Source organism: Agelaius tricolor, unplaced genomic scaffold (assembly GCF_023055355.1).
Source record: "Agelaius tricolor isolate 1412-34295 unplaced genomic scaffold, bAgeTri1.0.p SCAF_7, whole genome shotgun sequence".
NCBI lineage: Eukaryota > Metazoa > Chordata > Aves > Passeriformes > Icteridae > Agelaius > Agelaius tricolor.
This window is the reverse complement of record NW_027269267.1, coordinates 10948355-10966965: the sequence shown is the minus strand read 5'-3', so window position 1 is coordinate 10966965 and position 18611 is coordinate 10948355. Positions and strand designations below refer to the sequence as shown.

The 18611-nt window shown below is 34.8% G+C and overlaps 1 protein-coding gene across 10 annotated transcripts in view; it reads right to left on the bottom strand.

Moving 5' to 3' along the window:
• DMD (dystrophin) overlaps positions 1–18611 on the bottom strand; it is a 1148686-nt gene that overhangs the window by 593217 nt on the left and 536858 nt on the right. For 9 of the 10 annotated variants that reach the window (XM_071430346.1, XM_071430344.1, XM_071430345.1 and 6 more), the window contains exons 34-38: positions 10178–10357; positions 8094–8222; positions 6333–6503; positions 2650–2772; positions 1030–1167 (exon numbers count right to left, since the gene is read on the bottom strand). In XM_071430346.1, coding sequence (XP_071286447.1) covers positions 1030–1167; positions 2650–2772; positions 6333–6503; positions 8094–8222; positions 10178–10357 — 741 coding nt within the window. Of the gene's footprint in view, positions 1–1029; positions 1168–2649; positions 2773–6332; positions 6530–8093; positions 8223–10177; positions 10358–18611 lie in introns of those variants that run through there. The other variant, XM_071430348.1, reaches the window with a different exon arrangement.

The following is an 18611-nucleotide window of genomic DNA, read 5'->3' as shown; positions in this document are numbered from 1 at the left end:
CAATAAACACTGTTCTTGTTTCTCCAACATAAAAATTATGAATTGCTTCCATTTAGCTTGGAACAGTCAAAACCACACCTAATAGATTTCAAGCTTCTTTTAAATGTGGACAAAACAACAGTTTACCCTAGCCATCCTTCTCCTGAATTCACACAGACTTGCAAAACTGTAATAATTAGAATGAAATCCACAGGAAAGGAAAGAGCATGCAAAAAATAAGTAAAATAAAATGCAACGTGCCATGTTCCCCAAACCAAAGATAACTTAATCAAAATTATCCAAAGAAAGAAAGCGTCTGCTTGCTGTTGGCATAAAAACTCTCCTGCAGTAGCCAGAGCCTATAGCTTCAGGTAGGTGACCAAGGTGACTCTCTAATTGTAAGATTCTATCTTTCATCACTTTTATTTGCCATAGAAAGATGACACTTCCAATTATATCTGTTAGCTGGTCCACATGGCATGGAAACACACCATGTGCATTTCTAGGAAAAATGTCATACAGTTTTACCTCTCGGATTGTGTCAACTCAGAATGCTCATATGCAACTTTGGGTTTCAGCCTCTCAGCTGCTATGTCTATTGGTACTACCACCTCTCCTATTCTAGAGAGGCTGGAGCCACTCTTCTAACAGGAGTGTAAGTATTTTACTGAGGGACAAACAACTTATTCATGGCCAGAAGTGTGTTATTCAACGGAGAATGTAAGTTTGCAGGACCTGATTCTAACTACGGTCTTGACTGCTGCTGAAGGAATATAAAACACACATAATAGGTTAAGAAAGGAATTATCAAAGAAATCAGTGCTGTCCAACTGGCAGTCACACAGTTGTAATGCTGAGGATAAGACAATACTTCTCCAGCTGGAGATTGAAAAATGCCTTTTGCAAGGCATCCATAGAACTGTATAAGAAAATACATCTATAGCCAAATAGGTTTAAAATACTCATCTCTAAATAGTAATGACAATTCATTTAGCAAAAAGATGCCCTGAAATGAAAAAAACAAAGTGCTTATAACTGTAGCTCCTATACCTTGAGGGCATTATGTTTAGTCCGCAACAGCTGTTGTTTTGTCTTTATTTCCTCACGTTTTTTCTCATCTGTGACTCCCTTTTGAAGCCTGTCGCCTCTTTGCAGCAATTCTTTCACTGTGCGCTCATCCTCTTCACTCTGATTTTAAAAAAAATAACCAATATAATGTGCATTTTAATCTAATCATTACTTAAGTCCTAGTAGATACAGACTATGGTAAAGTAATCATGTAACAGCCACTTGCAGTTGTATACTGATGATCAAGTAACTTTTACTTGCTTTCTAAAATGTAGAAATATGTAGAAGGATAAAAGAAAGAGAGCATCTGCAAATCTACAGATTTTTGGTATTAGATATTATGCAGCATCCAGGATAACAGCGTAAAAACAGAGGAAAAAACTTGAAATATATTTTACTTTCAAACAAAAAGAATAGATATATGTAAAATCTTCTATATCACTGTCAGTAGAGATTGAAATTGCCAGTATGCTGGCAGACCATGCAATTACTGACCATTCTGTGTATCACATTGAAAATCAGCTATTCTGATAGGGCAAATGCTATCACTAAGCATTTTTTATGTAGAAGCCACCTACAAATCTATGAATCTTTGAAGCTGGATCTGTGTCACAGCTTCTGGCAGTGTCTTGAACCACTCTAAGCATTTGATGCAAAGAAAGGGGATCAAAAATGCTCAGGTAGTGGAAGCTGCCCTGTCAAACTTGATTGATTTTGAATTTAACACTACATACATATGCTAAATTCTGCATGCAGCACATGGAGCCTAAAATTTTATTTTTCCTGAATAGAAGAAAAAACAGCCGGTTAAGATTCCTTCCAGCTCTGATATGAAACATAAACCTTTGAAGAATTCCTTAAAAGTAAAATAATATTGAGTCTTTATATTGGTTGTAAACAAATATAAATTTGATCTTGCTGAGGACTCAAGAAGAGAGGGTTCCAAAGATGAATCTCCCTTTTTGTTCAGCCAAAAAATGTCATCTCCCTGAAAATCACTCTGGAGAACACACACCACAGTTGCAATGGTAGCAAAGCACTGCAGTATTTCAATCCTCTTTTTCCTTTCCCCCCCCAGCAAATATGAATAAATGGTTTTATTACTTGCAATGATAAAACTTAAGTAATAAAGCTTACCACAGCCACAAAATCTGTTTACATTAAATGCTATAAGCAGATTGGTTAAGAGCAAGTTGGCAAGTGGCATTTCTTTTCATGAACATTTATTTGTAGTAAATGTATTCTTTTACTATAGTGCCCATTTTGTTACGTCATTCTGACTTTTCCTGGTCTATTATACTACTACAGATATTTTAACATCCATTCCTTGTTCTGTAATACTGCTGGTAGTAGTACATGGATAATATTCATGGTCTGCTTAGTGTTTTCATAAGGAAAAAATGCATTTCTGATAACTTAAAAATTAAGCACAAAAAATTTTAGTGCTAATTTGTGAGTTTTGATTTTATAATATATTAGCATAGAAAAATTTTGCCTAAGTTATATCCAAAGATCTTAACACAAATATGGGTTTCTGATTTTCACTCAGATTTTTTCATCTCCCTGCTTATTTTGCTCAGACTTCCATTTCAACCAAATTACCATATCTTTATTGAAGTCCTCCTCTGTCAGATTCACTCCCTGCTGAATTTCAACCTCCAGTGGTTCAAGCATTTTTTGTATATCGAAGTCAAATTGCTCCAATTCCTTCAAAGGAATGAAGGGCTAAAATGGAGAAACACAAAGATTATTTATTTAAAGCACACATTTCATAGTTTTATTAGAAACAGAAATGAAAAGAGATACCTGTGCTACCCCCTATTTCTAAAACAACGGTAGACTTTCCATCATGTTGAAAAATATCTACAGCATATTCAAAGTACCCAAAGATACAAATAAAGATACAGATTTATGCAGAATTTCCATGTAAGTAAACCAAAGAATTTTAAGGTGAGTGAAAATTAAAAAGAAGAAAAAAACCCCATTCTCACATTTGTGTGTAAGAACAAGTCCAAATAAAGAGTATTTTTCTAAAAAAAAAAAAATGAAAAATCTTACACCAATTAATTAAATCTGGTTTGTCAGAAATTATTCATACAGACACAAGAAGTCCATTCAGACGAAAAAAACCCCTACTATTAATAATTGAGAAAATTTTAATGTTAATCTGGTTCAATTTTACAATCATTGTTCTCTCACATAGAATAGTAGAAGTGTTAGGTGAATGCTACAAAACAAAGGACAGAAAATCTTTGTGTTAGATGTTCCCCTAAAAGTATTTCACAACATATTGGGAAAAAAATCAACAAAAGTTCAGCTTTGGTTTCAAAAAGCCTCAACAAAAATTCAGGATGAAAAAACAAAGTCAACCAAACAAAACAGACTCAATTCCTCCAAAATAAATCACAGTATAATTATGGTGCTTTAGTTTAGTATTTAGTTTTGAACTCTCCAACAGGTGCTACTTCTTAACAGCAATGCGCTGCCTTTTGTCAAGCTGACATGAGTGCCTGTGAATGTATATGTACATATATTATTTGCAATATATTGTCTATTTATTAATTGCATTGCAAATTATGAACAGAAATTGTTTCTTCCTTCAAAGCTTTAAAGGCAAGAAGAAGAAAGAAAATCTCTGTGGTTCTTGCATAAAATTTAGACTTAAAGGTAATTAATGCTTTTTGATGGCCTAGGAACTCTTGGATGTGCACCTGTCCTGCTAAAGACATAAGCACATTATATCCCAACTGGTTCTCTTTTACTCTTTCCTCTGGTACAATTAGTTATTATTATATTATTTATTATGTAATGAAGACAGCAACAATAAAAATTAATCAGTTAAAACATGAGATAGGATGTCAAATGAAATATCTTCTCAGATGACCTGGAAGACACAGAGTAAAAAAGCCTTAATTGTATCTGGTTGATTATGTTAACAACAAAGATTTTGTACATTTACAAACATTAATGGAAATATAATAATGTGCAATATTTATAGGGAATAATACTGTGCTCGCAAATTTTCATTAAGAGGCTCAGAATTACACTCATCATGCACTTCAGCTGAGTTAGAAATAATAGAAAACGACACAGTAATTTCTTCTCAAATGCTCTGAAGAATATTTTCTAAGGTACTTAAATGTCATTAAAAGACGAGCCAACTAATAAAATTGGAATATAAAATCTATAGTCTCTGAAAAAGGCTAAAAACAATGACAAAGGAGAAAATGGAAAGAAAAATACCAAATGAATTCCAGCAATTGAATGATGTTCAAAGACTACTTCAAAATGTAAAGTCTCATTTCAGTATACTACAAACATTTTGTTAATTCTCAACATGACAATTATATACTAACATTCACTGACTTAATGGATCATTTGTTATTTACTTCACTGTTGCACTGATTATTGTTAATATTTGATTTAAAAAAATCTAATTTGAAGACAGATGAGTAATTATTGAAAATAGGTTATGAGAGCTTTCAACCCTCTTGAATTTATGTTTTAATCTTTTACAGAGTGAATAATTTTACATAATTATGGGGGAAAAAAAGTAAAAATATTTAGGAAGCATATCACCCCATAATAATAATAATTTTCCAGCTCATTAAGCCAAAATCGTAAGGAATGTACAATTGCCTACATTATACAGGTAGACAAAATAAAGTACCCAGTAATTTGGTCCTTTATCCAAATTCATATAGCAAGTCAGTAGAATAGTCAATAATTCAGACCAGTTTTTTACCTCTCTATCTGACTCAATACTTATAATAGCAAGTACCCTTCGTGAATCATATTCTACTTGTGTGTTTTCCAAGGTCCTGGAAAAGGTCCCCTAAATTCTAATTTACCATTATAATTTGTGTGCTGTAGTAATTCCTCTCATCTTGCTGGGCACTTCTCTAAATCTTAGTGTGGTTCTGCCAATTCCAGCCCACCTTGCCTTCAGAAATGGAAGAAAACCTGAGAGAGAAGGCTGCAGGTGAAAGACATTTGCAGGCTGTGTTCTGAAGACACTGCATCTTGATAAGGATCTTTTGTCCCTTCTTTGAGTTAGCCCACAACATGCAGTGCAAACACTGAACCCCCAATAAGCCATCTACAGACAGTCCCATTTTTCCTAGGACGAGCAATAATTTCACAGGATCCCACCAAAGGCTGCATCAACTCAGACAGTTTGCAATATCTTGGAAGTGCAAAGTAAAACTGAGACAGAAATCCAGACTGCAGATAGCAGATGTTCAGAGCAAAAACATCAGACAACACAGTTCTTGCAAAGTTGTCCTCAGTTTACAGTTTGTACATGTGTTAGAAGTAGGTAAGAAGCTGGAATGGCTTGAATACTACTCATGGCTATTAAGAAAACAATTGTTACCTTTATTCAGAAGACATTATTTTGCTTCAGAAAGAAACCTAAATAAACCCAAATATCCACAGAGATGTGCAGGTTAGGCAGGATACTGAGCTCTGCACAGATCCCAACATCCCATGGAAACCATGTCTCATTGCTTTTGCTTTTTTGCCAAACTTATTTCCTGCTTTGCCTGTGCATTTGTTTCCAGTGTTAGTACAGTGACCAGCAATAATAGTTTGGATCAGGATCTGTGCATTCCCATTATCCTCTCTACCAACCTTCATGGCTGTCTCATTTGATCTTCTGAATAGCTCTTCAGAACAGAGGCAGCAAAGTACAATGGAGAAAGTAGGTGTCTTATGTCCTTCTTCATTCCAAATAAGAAGGCACAATTTGGCTAAAAATTGCCTAAACCACACTGAATTCAGATTTAGCAGTCATGATTTAGCAGTCATCCTCAACTGAAGTAAAATTGATATAATCTCTACCTATCTATTTCTATCTCCAGCACTGGTAAATCTCAGACTCATAGGAAAAGACTAAATTCACTTGAAGAAAGATTAGCTCTCAAAACCAAATCTATATGAAAAAAGGCTACTCATACTTTGCAAAGTTAGAGACTTAGTAATTCTCAGATGTTCATTTTTTGTAAGTTAGTGACTTCATCATTGTTGCATTCATATAAATTCAGTGAATACTTCTAATTGTGAAACAGCGAAAAAAGACCTTAATGCCAAAATCCCCAAACTGTCACACTTAATAAAAAAAAAATCCTTAGGTTCTGCACTGTTTTCCTTTTGAAGCTTAGTTTTTTGAGGAACTGTAGCCCACTATGTAGTTGCAATTGTGCACCATTGCAAAACACCTTTTTTTTATGCAAACACGAGCACCATTTTTTATGCATCTCCTTTATGGAAGCAAGCCCTCCTACCTTTACACTCTTAATTCTCTGTGATATAGCTGCAAATCGCTGGTTGAGCTCTGAGAGTTTGGGCTCCACCACTTTCCTGCAGTGGTCCCCACGGTTTGCCATCAAGTCTTTGGCCTGGTCCCGCACAGAGTCCACCTTGGGGTGAATGTCATTCAGCTCAGCCTTTAAGCGCTACAGTCCGTGAGCAAGAGACAGGGCTTGAAGTTAGTAATAAATGCAGAGAGAGAGAAAGAGAGAGAGAGAGAGAAAGTGTGCAAAGGAATAGGGAGCAAAACCACAAAGCAAATTCAGATAATTATGCATGAGTGTGTAAATCCAGTAGAAATACCCTGGATATCATTCCCACTCGTATCCCTCAAATTTATAGCAGGAATGTATCTAAAAGTCTGTTTTAGTATCTCCTGGCTGAAATTAATGGAGATCATTATTTCTAGGCAGATTCTTATCTACAATAATATTGCAGCATATTTGAGGATGCACTAAATTATTCTATGTTCCTAAAGCTAGGAAGAGTTGCTAATTTTATTATTATAGTATTATAGAACTGGATGAGTAATTGTTGCTTTCAATACTGCTCAGGGCCATAGTTCAGACAAGTAAAAATGACCAGGTTAAAAAAAAAAGTTTTAATTTTTTCTAAAAATCTGTCACAAATTAAAAAAAAAAAAAGAAAAAGAAAAAAAAAAAAGAGGGCAAAGGCCTTTCTCTTCTGCAATATTAATCTTAACAGTAGATCCCAGTACAGGCAGAGGCCAAAAATGGATAGCAAGGCATTTGGGAATCAGAAATACAGTTGGCCATTAAGAATTACATTTCACTGTCTGCATGAACTACCTTTGTGCAATGCAAACACAAATATAGGTATTGATAATTTTACTTTGTATCTGATGGTGGCAAAATTGTTCATTCATCTACAAAAGCCAGTCTCATAATCCTGCTGAGATCAATGAGGCATTGATTTATGCCCTAGAATTTGTAAAATTTTGCTGCAGTAAATGGCATCATTATGTCAGTGTAAGCAATACAATTCTGATTTTGATTTGCAGAGTTTACTGAGATATTATGGGATAACCATGAAGTTCATTACAAAGTAAAATTTCACATTGACTTCAGAAAAAAAAGAAAAGCCCATTTAGATAATAATTTGATGTTTTTCTTAAAGGTATTTTAAATTACATATTTTAACATACAGACCCATATTACAAGCTAATTTTTCATCAGTTGGTCAAATGATGCAATTGGCCAACTAAAACCACAAGCTCAACTCACTAACTCCTGATGCTACAGATAGTTCAACATATAAAATTCTTGTCTGTGTTGCTGATCTGGCCTCATTGTAAGCAATGTTTGTAGAATTAAGACAATCATATAACAGAAATATCATACATATTGGAAAAGTATCACAGAAAAACAGAAATGCAATTAAAAATAAAGGGACAGAAAAGGAAAATATTTTTTTCAAACAAAATAAAATCTTGAGTTAAAGGAGTATTTTCCAGCAGACATGTGTTTAATAAGCTGCTGTTTTATCAACAGGAAGTTCCCAAGAATTAGAATAACAATCTGGTTTTATTTCTGCAGGGATTTAATTTTGGTATTACAGAGCAAATTTATTAAGTAATCTACAAGTTGCCAGAGGGTAGCTTTAGCACAGAAAAAAGAATTTTAATCCATTTGTGATACCTTTTGAAATATTCTAGTTGTGATACAGTCCTTTTTAGAATAAAATTAATGCTTTCCAGTAAATCACATTTTTTTTACCTTAAGAATTTCCTCTTTTTGCTGGGGTTTTTGTTTGTCAGATTCATCCAACAGTATTTCAGCACGATACATCCAAGTAGTGACATTAGCTACATTCTGATCAAAAGCCTCCATGTGCTTTTGATATTCCTGTATGTGGAAAAGGTAAATACTGCATACAAAAAATGTAATCAGAACTGAAATAACAGCTGTAGTTATGCCAAGTGTGGCAAACATGCACACATTATGACATTATGAAAACTTGTTTATTTTACGCAGTAACTTCTTGTATTGTGAAGGATAGAATCTGCTGTTTGTTTCCTTCACTTTGCATGTTAGGTTTCTTGAAAAAGACATTCTAGGAGAGAGAGAGAGAAGCTTCCAAAGTGACAGGCAGCAGGATGACAAAATCACAGCAAGACGCAGGTGTCGGCAGCTCAGCGAGGTGCTGAGAGGAACAGGAAGCTGTTAGCCAGACCTACAGGAGCTGCAAAGGAGTGCTTCCCAAGAACAAGGTGCAGAACTCATTTTGGAAAGCCAGTCACTTGAATGAAACTCAAATGGCCACAAGGATGCACTTGCAAAATCACAATCAAGACTGGGAGCTTTGCATCTAAACCTCCTATGGACATTTCATCTAACTTCTCTGCTTTGCAACTTTTTGCTTTTAAAAGCTATTCTAGTTGATATTCTGATAAATATTCATTTCTTTGCTTCATTTAAAACTCTGTCTTTTCAGGTGAGCTCACTAGAAAGTGATTTGTGCATATCCCACACAATAAATATGTAGACCACATACCCAAAATCAAAGGTATTACTAATTCTTTTGGCACCCAAATGTACCTACCTTTATTTTACACTGTTCTAAAATTGGTTAAAACCCCTCAATTACCTCTCTTAGATCTTTTATCATGTGTTTTAACAAATATTAACCACAGAATCCAAAGCAGGGAAAGAGAAGATGTGCAGGAATACCTGTATTGCTATATCAGCCTGTAAACCCCATTATATGCTTCTTACAATCAGTTCCACATTAAATCTGTGTACCTACATGATTCTGAATGAAATGCTTAAGTTTTCCAGATACTTAGACGAGGAAACCCTGTAGTGATGCTGTATATTTATTGCCAAAGTATTTGTTAAACAGCCACATAGACCCTAGTGGAGCTCCAACATATCAAGCTCTGAAAAGCCATGACTAAGGCCAACACACCCTTAAAAATCCCTTCTGTTTCTCCAGGGTGAAACTGCATTCCCATGCTCTCAGGAACAGAAACAGCATATAAGATATCCCAAAGCATTCTGACAGCCCAGTTGTTAAGGTCCTTCTGTAGTTAAGGGTTCAAGCTGTCACCTCTTCACGACAGAATGAATAGTTATGCCACGATCTGTAGTTTGAGGCAGCTGGGGATGAAGCTCCTGAATCCGTGTGAAATGTGTATTAGGGGTTTTACTGTCTACTACACTTAATCCAGTCCCCTTAAAAAATTATCCCCATTTGAATATGCCCTATAAAACTATGCAAAGGAGGATCATGAAGTTCTGAAAGACCAAATCATAGTCCTTCAGCACATCATGTGTGCACTCTGAGAAGAGCTTACGATTTAGTTGCCTCTAAAATGAATCAAAACTCACACACACCAGAACTATCCTGTGGGCCAAACCAACTTGAAAATGGGAAACTTATTTCCCAATTGTACTGTCCTAAACAGAAATGCTAATGCAGCCAAAAGTAGCTGATGTTGTTGGTATCAATATTAAGAATTTCTCAGCTTACTTGACTATTATTTTTACTTGACTACTGAAGTAATCTCTGTCCTTTAAACTGCATTTGACTTATTAGGAAAAAAAAAACAAACCAAAAACAATGCAAGAACTGTTGAGACACACAGGATTGCAAACTGCTAACAATCAAAATTCCACTTGGTAATTAATGAGATTTTCAAAACATACACAATGTACTAAACAACAATCAATCTGATTGCCTGTGTACCTATGCATTCAATAAGCACAGTCCAAGGCACCAGAAAAAGCACTTCTATAAGCTGGGCGTGTACAACTGGAAACCAACATTTCCTCTGTGTGAAGAAATGCATTTTCCTTACCAGTAAGAGATTGAACCATTCCTCAGCACGTGAAGTTACCGCTTTCCAGTTACTGTTCAGCAGGCTGAGTTTATCATCCACAAGACTTTCCTTTCCTTTCATCACTGCCTTCAAATTCTCTCCTAAGTCGCTGATGCTCTTAAGCTGGACCTGGCGTTTCTCAATCTCCTTACGTGTTGCCTACATGAGCAGAACAAGAAATAAAATTTCTAGGAATTAAAAATTATCCACACCAAGAACATGAAATGTTAAATCAGGCAGCAAGTTTATACTAGAACACACATTCTTGCTTCCTATAGGAAGGAAAGGCATTCTGTGAAGAGCAGCAAGTACAAAGCAATTTTTTTTCTCCTGAGCTCTGATAAAATTGTATATATCCTTCATCTTTTTGCAATAGCCTAATTTTCAAAAAGTGCAAACTATCTTTCAGTGTTCAAAATATAGTTTCAATAATTAATTATTAAAAATTAATCAACATTTTATAATATTTATATGGAGATGTTAAAGTTAATTTTTTATATAATAAAATTAGCTAGTTATCAAATAGCACATAAAGCTTGCATAATAATTGGGACAATAATACACCATCATGATGACACCTTAATAAAATATTCACTATTTTTGATGAAGTTTTCTGTCTTATTTTAATACTTTTCAATGCAATCTTTTTCAGAAGAAATCATGTTATTTCATTCTGTTAAACTTATTTCCTAATTGTAGAAATGCACATTTTCATTCCATTCACTTGGGATTTCATTCTGCAAACCAAAATACTAAAAATAAGCTATAGCCCATAGAATTTCTAAGCTTGAATGACTACAACACATATGCAGTGCTTTAAAGTCAGATTTCCAGCATCTCTTCCCACTGTTATCTTACCTTGTAGATCTGATATGTAAGGTTACATAATATACTTATTATTCATGTCTTAATATTCACTGCAACATACAAGATGTCTAACAAAAGGAACAAATCCCAACATATTTAGACAGCATGTAAAAAAAGCAGGTGTTTAAATACTAAGCAGTGAGATGGCAAAGTGCAAAGTACAGCAGTCTTACTGAATACTCAAGGAGAGGCACAAACCCCTCACACCTAATTTCACATATAACTGTTTTTATGAGAGAAATTTATCTGAGATCCTTGGCACCTGATAGCAATGATCCAGGCATATAAATCTCTGCCTATAAAATAAAACTGCAAGCACAAACTGTTCCAAGATGAACACAAACAGAACTTAGTAGAGAAGGAAGAAGCACTGGTCTTCAGAGACATGGATGTCTCACAGAAACCTAAATACAGTAAAGAAAAAAAAAATTCAAACAAATAGCAAAACCAATACTTCAATCTCAGGATGAATGCTGTTCTGCAGTAGAACCCCACCTTTATGACCTCCACAATATCATATCTCTCATGGTCACAGATCAGTATAATTTTGTTCATAGTGTATTGACAGTGAAAGCAGAATGTTCATTTTTCAATAAAGACAGTATAAAATTATTCTTTTTGGTAAAATAGAACCTTAATAGTACCTTCAATTTATTCAGTGTGTCATGTTTAAAGCAGCAGCTCACTTCCTATGCTTAACAGAATTCAGGATCTCATTTTGCAATGTTATTTTACAGAAAAATTCTTACATGCGACATAATAGAACCAAGGCATGATTGATGCAAATTATCAGCAATATACTATATAATTACAGAATTTGAAAAGGAGAGTTTAAAATTTCAGCAGGTCTTTGTCAGATTAAAGGAAAAACATGCCCTCTTCTAGTACTGTTTTATTTGTCTCGCAGCAGGTGCAAAGTGTCATCATGAAAAAAGAATAGCACAAAAGACATAATTTACCCTAAATTGAAGATGGAAAATTTTGATCAGCTTTCTTTCATTTTCTAAACTATTTTCTTTCATAAGGAAAAGACTCTCTGAAGCGTATTTACCATGGGTTGTGGTTTCTTTTGTATTTTACATTTATGAAAATGCTGACCAATCTTGGGCTATATAAATAAATATTAATCCCAACTAGTAAACAGATGGACCAAAAAATTAGATGTCTATTAAACACAACTGTTACCCAAAACCCAGATGTGTAAGTCCCTATGTGTAAGAAACACGTTATTTCCTTTTAAAGAATAACTGTAAACTAAAGACTAGATGCACCTCTGGGCAATATGGATTTTAACTCCCTTGTGTAATTGCAAGTAAGGAACATGAACCAAGTAAATCACACTTTCCCTCATTGTCTTAAAAAAAAAAAAAAAAACATTATGGCCCTCAACACAACATTGAAGGGACAAAAGTTTTTCCTCAATATTTTAAATCTCCAGTATTACAAGTCCTGAATACAATTGAAAAACTAGTAGGGTCTGTAAAGTCAGTGGGATTCCAGGCTGCATTATCAGCTACGACTTCCCCTATAGGTTACAAAGTGCAGCAGGTAAACTAACTTGCTTTCACAACTTCAGTAAGGCCTTTTTGGTTTGTTTTTATTTGGCATCTCTTCATTATATTCCTAAGGATTTCCCATTTTTCTTTCCAGTATTACTAGAAAGTAATAGTCTACACATACTTTGTTCACGGCAATATAACAGACAGCACTGTTAAATTTTCTGTAAGAAAAAAAAATCAAAAGTACTACTATTAATTTAACAACATTACATAAAACAAAGAAGTATGTGTCATGATGCCAGGATTTAACTAAGATTATTTCAGTAAAAGTCAGGGAGTGGCTTTTAAATTCTCCTAATTTTTAAAGAGCAATTTCCACACAGCCTTGCTGGATTTAAGCTCCTTTCTGGTTGCCATAACATAAAATTGCATTCCAGCTGTGTGATTTATTTGAAAATATATAAGAAAGTTGTAGAATTTAAATAACAGAAATAATAGACTTAGCTTTGCAAGTTAAAAATTACATTTAAAACACCTAAAACCTTAAAAAATCTCCAAACCCCCAAGTCCCAAGCACTACCACAATGTGTACAAGATGAAACATCAACAAATAAAGTGGTGAAACTCTTCCTAGAAGGACTAGGCAATTTATACATTTTGATTTTGTGTGTTTATCAGGGTGAAACTGTGTAACATAAATAAAATACAGAAATGTAGGAGTTTTGAAGAAGCTATTTTTCTGATATAATCATGGCATCTTGGGCAAACAAAAACATGTGAACAAAAGATTGAACTAAAAAACCTAACACTGAGCATTCACTTACAGCTGTGAAAATTTATCAACAATGTTGAACAACTCCAAAACAGATTATATTCTTCTACTGTTTAACATTATAATGAAGTTATTACATTATCTTTTTTTCTTTTAAGACTAGTATATTTATTTATAAAACAAACTCTTATCCAAGTGTGTATTACCTGCTGGAAGAGAAAGGCTCCATAAATACTTCCAGGAAAGATATCTCCATTAAAATATGTATACAAATCATACAGATTATATTAAGGATATATATATCGCACTTCTCTACAATATGCCACTATTTAGGATCACATCTACTACCAGATACAAAAGTTAAAATGATGTGAATCTCTCCCCAATAAAATTTCAGTTATTCAGTTAGACCAAGTTTTGAAGTGCCTCTTTGGAAGAAGCTCCTGTACTTCACATTTCTGAAGTACCAGTTATGGCTATTTGGTAGCCACAAAATACTACAATGGAAATTCTCTGACCCAAACAATTAATTTGTGCTTCACTGGCTGAAATGTTTCCTTTGCTTTTTAAGGAACTGTTATTCTTTTCTCACTCATGGTCATAAGAAAAATGTTGGTAGCCTGCTTTAATCAAAACTGGGGGATTACACCACCATGGAACTCCCAGGACTTGAACATTCCCAGGAGAAATGGCATCTAGGTTCCTGGCATCCAGGAAATTAAAGCAATCAGACAGACCCTGGTGCAACCCTGCATGTAGAGCATGTCTCGGGTGATCAGTTTCTAATCCCATTCCCAGAAACATCAGAATGGAAAGAGGGAGAATCTGAGCTTCCCTTGTGCCAGTTTCATTCATCAGAACCTCAGGAAAGGAGCTGCAGTACAAAATAAAAGTTCTGTTTAAAAAACAGTTTTGGATAGGTTGAAATCTGTGCTGAAGGGAAACCACGCTGCAGCATGTAAAGTCATAGGGATGATCTTTGCTGAGAATTTATAAGTGGTTTGTAGCTGCATACAGTAGGTAATATATTACCTACTTTACATATGGATCCATAGGATGACAGGATGAATCATGTTAGAACAGATAATTGCAGTTCCCTGTGCAGATATTTACATTTTGAGTGGTGTTCACAGTCCTGTCTCTGATCCCACTGTGCTGTGACATACTCGTTATCTTTCAGTTTACTAAAATATACTTACAGGGGTTTTTATGAAACAGTTACAACTGGTTTGTTTTGGTTTTTTTGTTTTTTTTTAATTATTTGATGGTTTTGGTTTACTGTGATGATTTTTGTACATCCCTCCCATCACCAAATGCCAACTAGGAATTAATTGTGTTTGAAAACAGAAGTTACATAGAAACGGGTTTCTTGGTGTTTTTATGGATTTTTTTTTGTTGTTGTTTTGGTTCTTTAATTATTCTTTCAATATTTTGTTGGTTTGGTTTGTTTTTCTGAAGATGTGGTAAAAAGAGCTTCAGACCTATATTTTATAATGATAAATCTACTATGTGCCAAGATGAACTAATGATGTTTTTTTTTCCAAACAAACCAGAATTGTAAGAAAATGCAGGGGATAGTATATTTAGTCATGATGGTCATTAACATATGTAGATTAAAAAACACAACAACAATGAATGAGTGAAGAAAAGTTCTGTGTGCCTTTACACTGCCTGTGATCTTTGGATTACTTGAAAGCCCTCTGCAATTAGAATCTTTCTAAAGGAAATTTGGTGGCTCAGCTCTCACAGGTGGGATTGTAGAATTAATCAGAAGCTGACATTATGGTCTTCTCAGTGGTTGATTAAACATATTTATTTGTTTATTTACAGCACATCTTCTATTTTTTATTGCATTTTGGCCAGTGACTGTGAATCAGTTGACACAATTTACAGTTTGTCTTCTTCTATGGGTATTACTGACAGGAAATATGCTGCTAAATGTAATTCTTAGTACTTCAAGTCAACTTTATACTCATTGGTATTACACACTGTGTTAAAAAATCAGATTAAAGCATTGGCAGAGTCATACTGCTGATAGTAGGGAGTGATACAGAATTTTCCTGGTAATACCATCTGCCATTTCCTTTTTAAGAACATGGTTTTCTGGCAATCTAATTCTTATCAGTCCAGTTCCTGATTAAAAGACAAAAAAACCCTGCAGTTGTTAATGTCTTCAGTGATAAATATGTTCACTAAATCAGAATTCTAATTATAAATGGATTTCTAATATACGATGTTAATGACTATCTTTCCACCCGCGTGTCATTTTTCTTATCTATTATAAACAGAGCTGAATTCAAATGGAAAGATTTAACTTGTCTCTACTGAGCAGAAAGGCAGGATTTACGGTTTTCAGTATATTGCCCATCTCATTTCACATAACTCAGCCAAGTTTTTGTTCCATTCCTTGAGAAATTCTACACAGGAACAAATACCACATTTCCCTTGATGTCCAGATTAATGGTATCTTTCATTAGCTTACTTTCCTATTCAAGATGGACATTTCTTTTTACTTCAAGGTGTTTATACCTTGAAGACAACGTTCAGATGTATGATTTCTTTTATTGTCAACTCTATAATTATCTTTGTAACCCTCTGAGTTATTTTCACTTTTAAGAAGACTTGGGTGCTGAAAATGAATTAGAAATAAGTGCACTAATAAATATAACTGCTTCCTTGTCCTGTAAAGAAAAAAAGATTATTAGCTCTCTGCTTAGATATATCGACAGCAGCACACATCCAATTTTCAGTTCATTTGCACTATTGAATTCTCCTCTCTCTCTCTCTTCATTTTCCATCTTTGTTTTTCTGCAGACTTTTGTCACAATGGGAATCTGCTGGGCTTAATTCATCTCCCAGTGCATTTCATTAGATTGGTTACTGTCTTTGGCAGCCTACTTACCCAGGAAGTCCAAAGCCCAAAGCTGTGACATTAATCAGCTACTGTGAGGCTCTGGTTCTGGGGACTAAATTATTGATGTACAATTTTGTGTGATGCCTCAATGAAATCCACATAGGAATAGCAGCATCGTACTTATTTATGAAGTCCCCACAAGAATTTTAAAGTGTCCAGGATAAAATGCAGCACTGTCTCCTAGTGGGAGCAGATTCTTTAGGAAAAAGCACAATCCACATAATTTCTCTAAATATTTACTCTTGTAAGTGTGGGATTTGCCACATATACTACCTGTTGGATTGTTCCACATTAGAAGTCTACTTACATATATGTGAATATTTGTTTATATTTCCTAAAAGGCAATATTAAAATGGAATTTTGAAAACCACTCAGTACATACGTATTTTGCCAAGAGGCAGCTGCTCTCACCCAAAGTTGTTTGTTCTTACTTTAGTGATGAACTGACTGAAGGGGAAGAGCTGAGGTACTACATGAGTTTAGATTGTAGTAAAGGCTTTGAGGAGTATTTGAAGCCAAAATATGCTTTTTACCAGTTTTTCCTTCAAAACTTTATGTATCAATTCCCTGTGAGAATTCACAATACTCAACAGAACTCTTTAAGATTAGAAGATAGAATGGTTCCTGTCTGATATATTTTTTTCGTGTTAATAGTTCTTATTTTAATTAGCTCTTTTTACCTTTTTTGATTGTCTTCAGATAAAGAACACATTGTACTTGTTGTAGCAAGCTTAAGACATAACAGAGGCTTCCTACTGTGCAGGTGCACAAATCATCAGGTATAAGGTCCTAATTATGCAACTTCTGAATCATTAACGTTCATATGTAACAATAAAGTGATATTAAGGACAAATCTTTCTCTTTAAACCCCTGAGAAACTACATGCATCTGTATGCATGTAAGCATGCATGCGTGTATGACAGGAACATGCAGTGCATGTTTCTGTTTCAGTAGAACTGTGCTGTGTAGTCAACACTGAAGATTATTTTTATTTTACTGGGAGAATGGCCTAACTACGTAGCAGATTAATTTGGGGATGTTAAAACATGAAGATTTTATATTTTTTCTCTTAAATATATGACATTTATCCTTTGTTATGGGTGTTAGAGAGTCACTGGAAAGCTGCCCAGCAGAAAAGAAATTGGGGGTGCTGGTTGACAGGTATGAACATGAGCCAGGTGTGCCCAAAGGCACCTGGCCTGGATCAGCAATAGTGTGACAGCAGGACCAGGGCAGGGATTGTCCCCCTGTGCTCGGCACTGGTGAGGCCACAGCTCAAATCCTGTGTCCAGTTCTGGGCCTCTCACTACAGGAAAGGCATTGAGGGGCTGGAGTGAGTGCAGAGAAGGGGAACGGAGCTGGGGAAGGGTCTGGAGGGTCACTCATGTGAGAAGCCACTGAGGGAGCTGGGGGTGTTCAAACCTGATATTTAAGCACTGGAATGGGATGTCCAGGGAAGTGGCAGAGTCACCATCCCTGGAAGTGTTGATGAAACAACTGGACATGGCATTTAGTGCTTGGTTAATTGCCATGGTGGTGTTCGGCCAAAGGTGGAACTCCAGGATCTTTGTGTTTTCCAGCCTTCATGATTCTGTGATTCTAAGATCACAATATCAGTCCAAAGAAATGAGAGGAACTGCACAAAATTTACTGCAGGAAAAGCAGCAAGTGAAAATGAGAAAACATCAGGCAACCATAAGAGAGAAAAATGGGGGTTGCAGGGATTTAGATTTTGATTTGAAAGTGAAAACTGAAATAGTCAAAGCAGTAATTGTAAATTAGTAAAAGAGAAAGTTGATATTATTGGATATCACTTTTAAAGTACTGTCTTTCTTAGAGACTGATGATCAAAAAAAAGAATTCTAAACCTAAGAAAAGATGTGTAGACTGTGGGTCCACAAAACAAATTTTACTCAAGTTCCTTGAATCTTCACTGCCATTAAAAATCAGGAAGATTGCCTGTGTATAATTTATTATTATTTCTATAATGCATAGTGAAACTAGTAAAATGTTTAGAAGATTTCTCCCATTAAACAAAGCAGAAGTGGTTTTGGGTTTTTTGTTTTTTTGTTTTTTTTTTCACAGACTCCCAATACTGTTTAAGGGAATTTTTTTTTTGTTTGTTTTGAAATTATATAGAAATGCTTGTTCAAAATGCTACTGTCTGCACACAGCTATTTGAGACTTTGAAGCTTTGGATAATGTTGACCATAGTGTGCTCTAAAATGCAGATTTTGGTATGTGTGAATAATGATCACTTGGTTTGTTTATGACCTTAGCTAGATTAGATTTCTATTACATGTGGAGAAAATTAAATAGATTAGCTACTGTTGAGTAATAACATGCCAATTTTTAGCATCA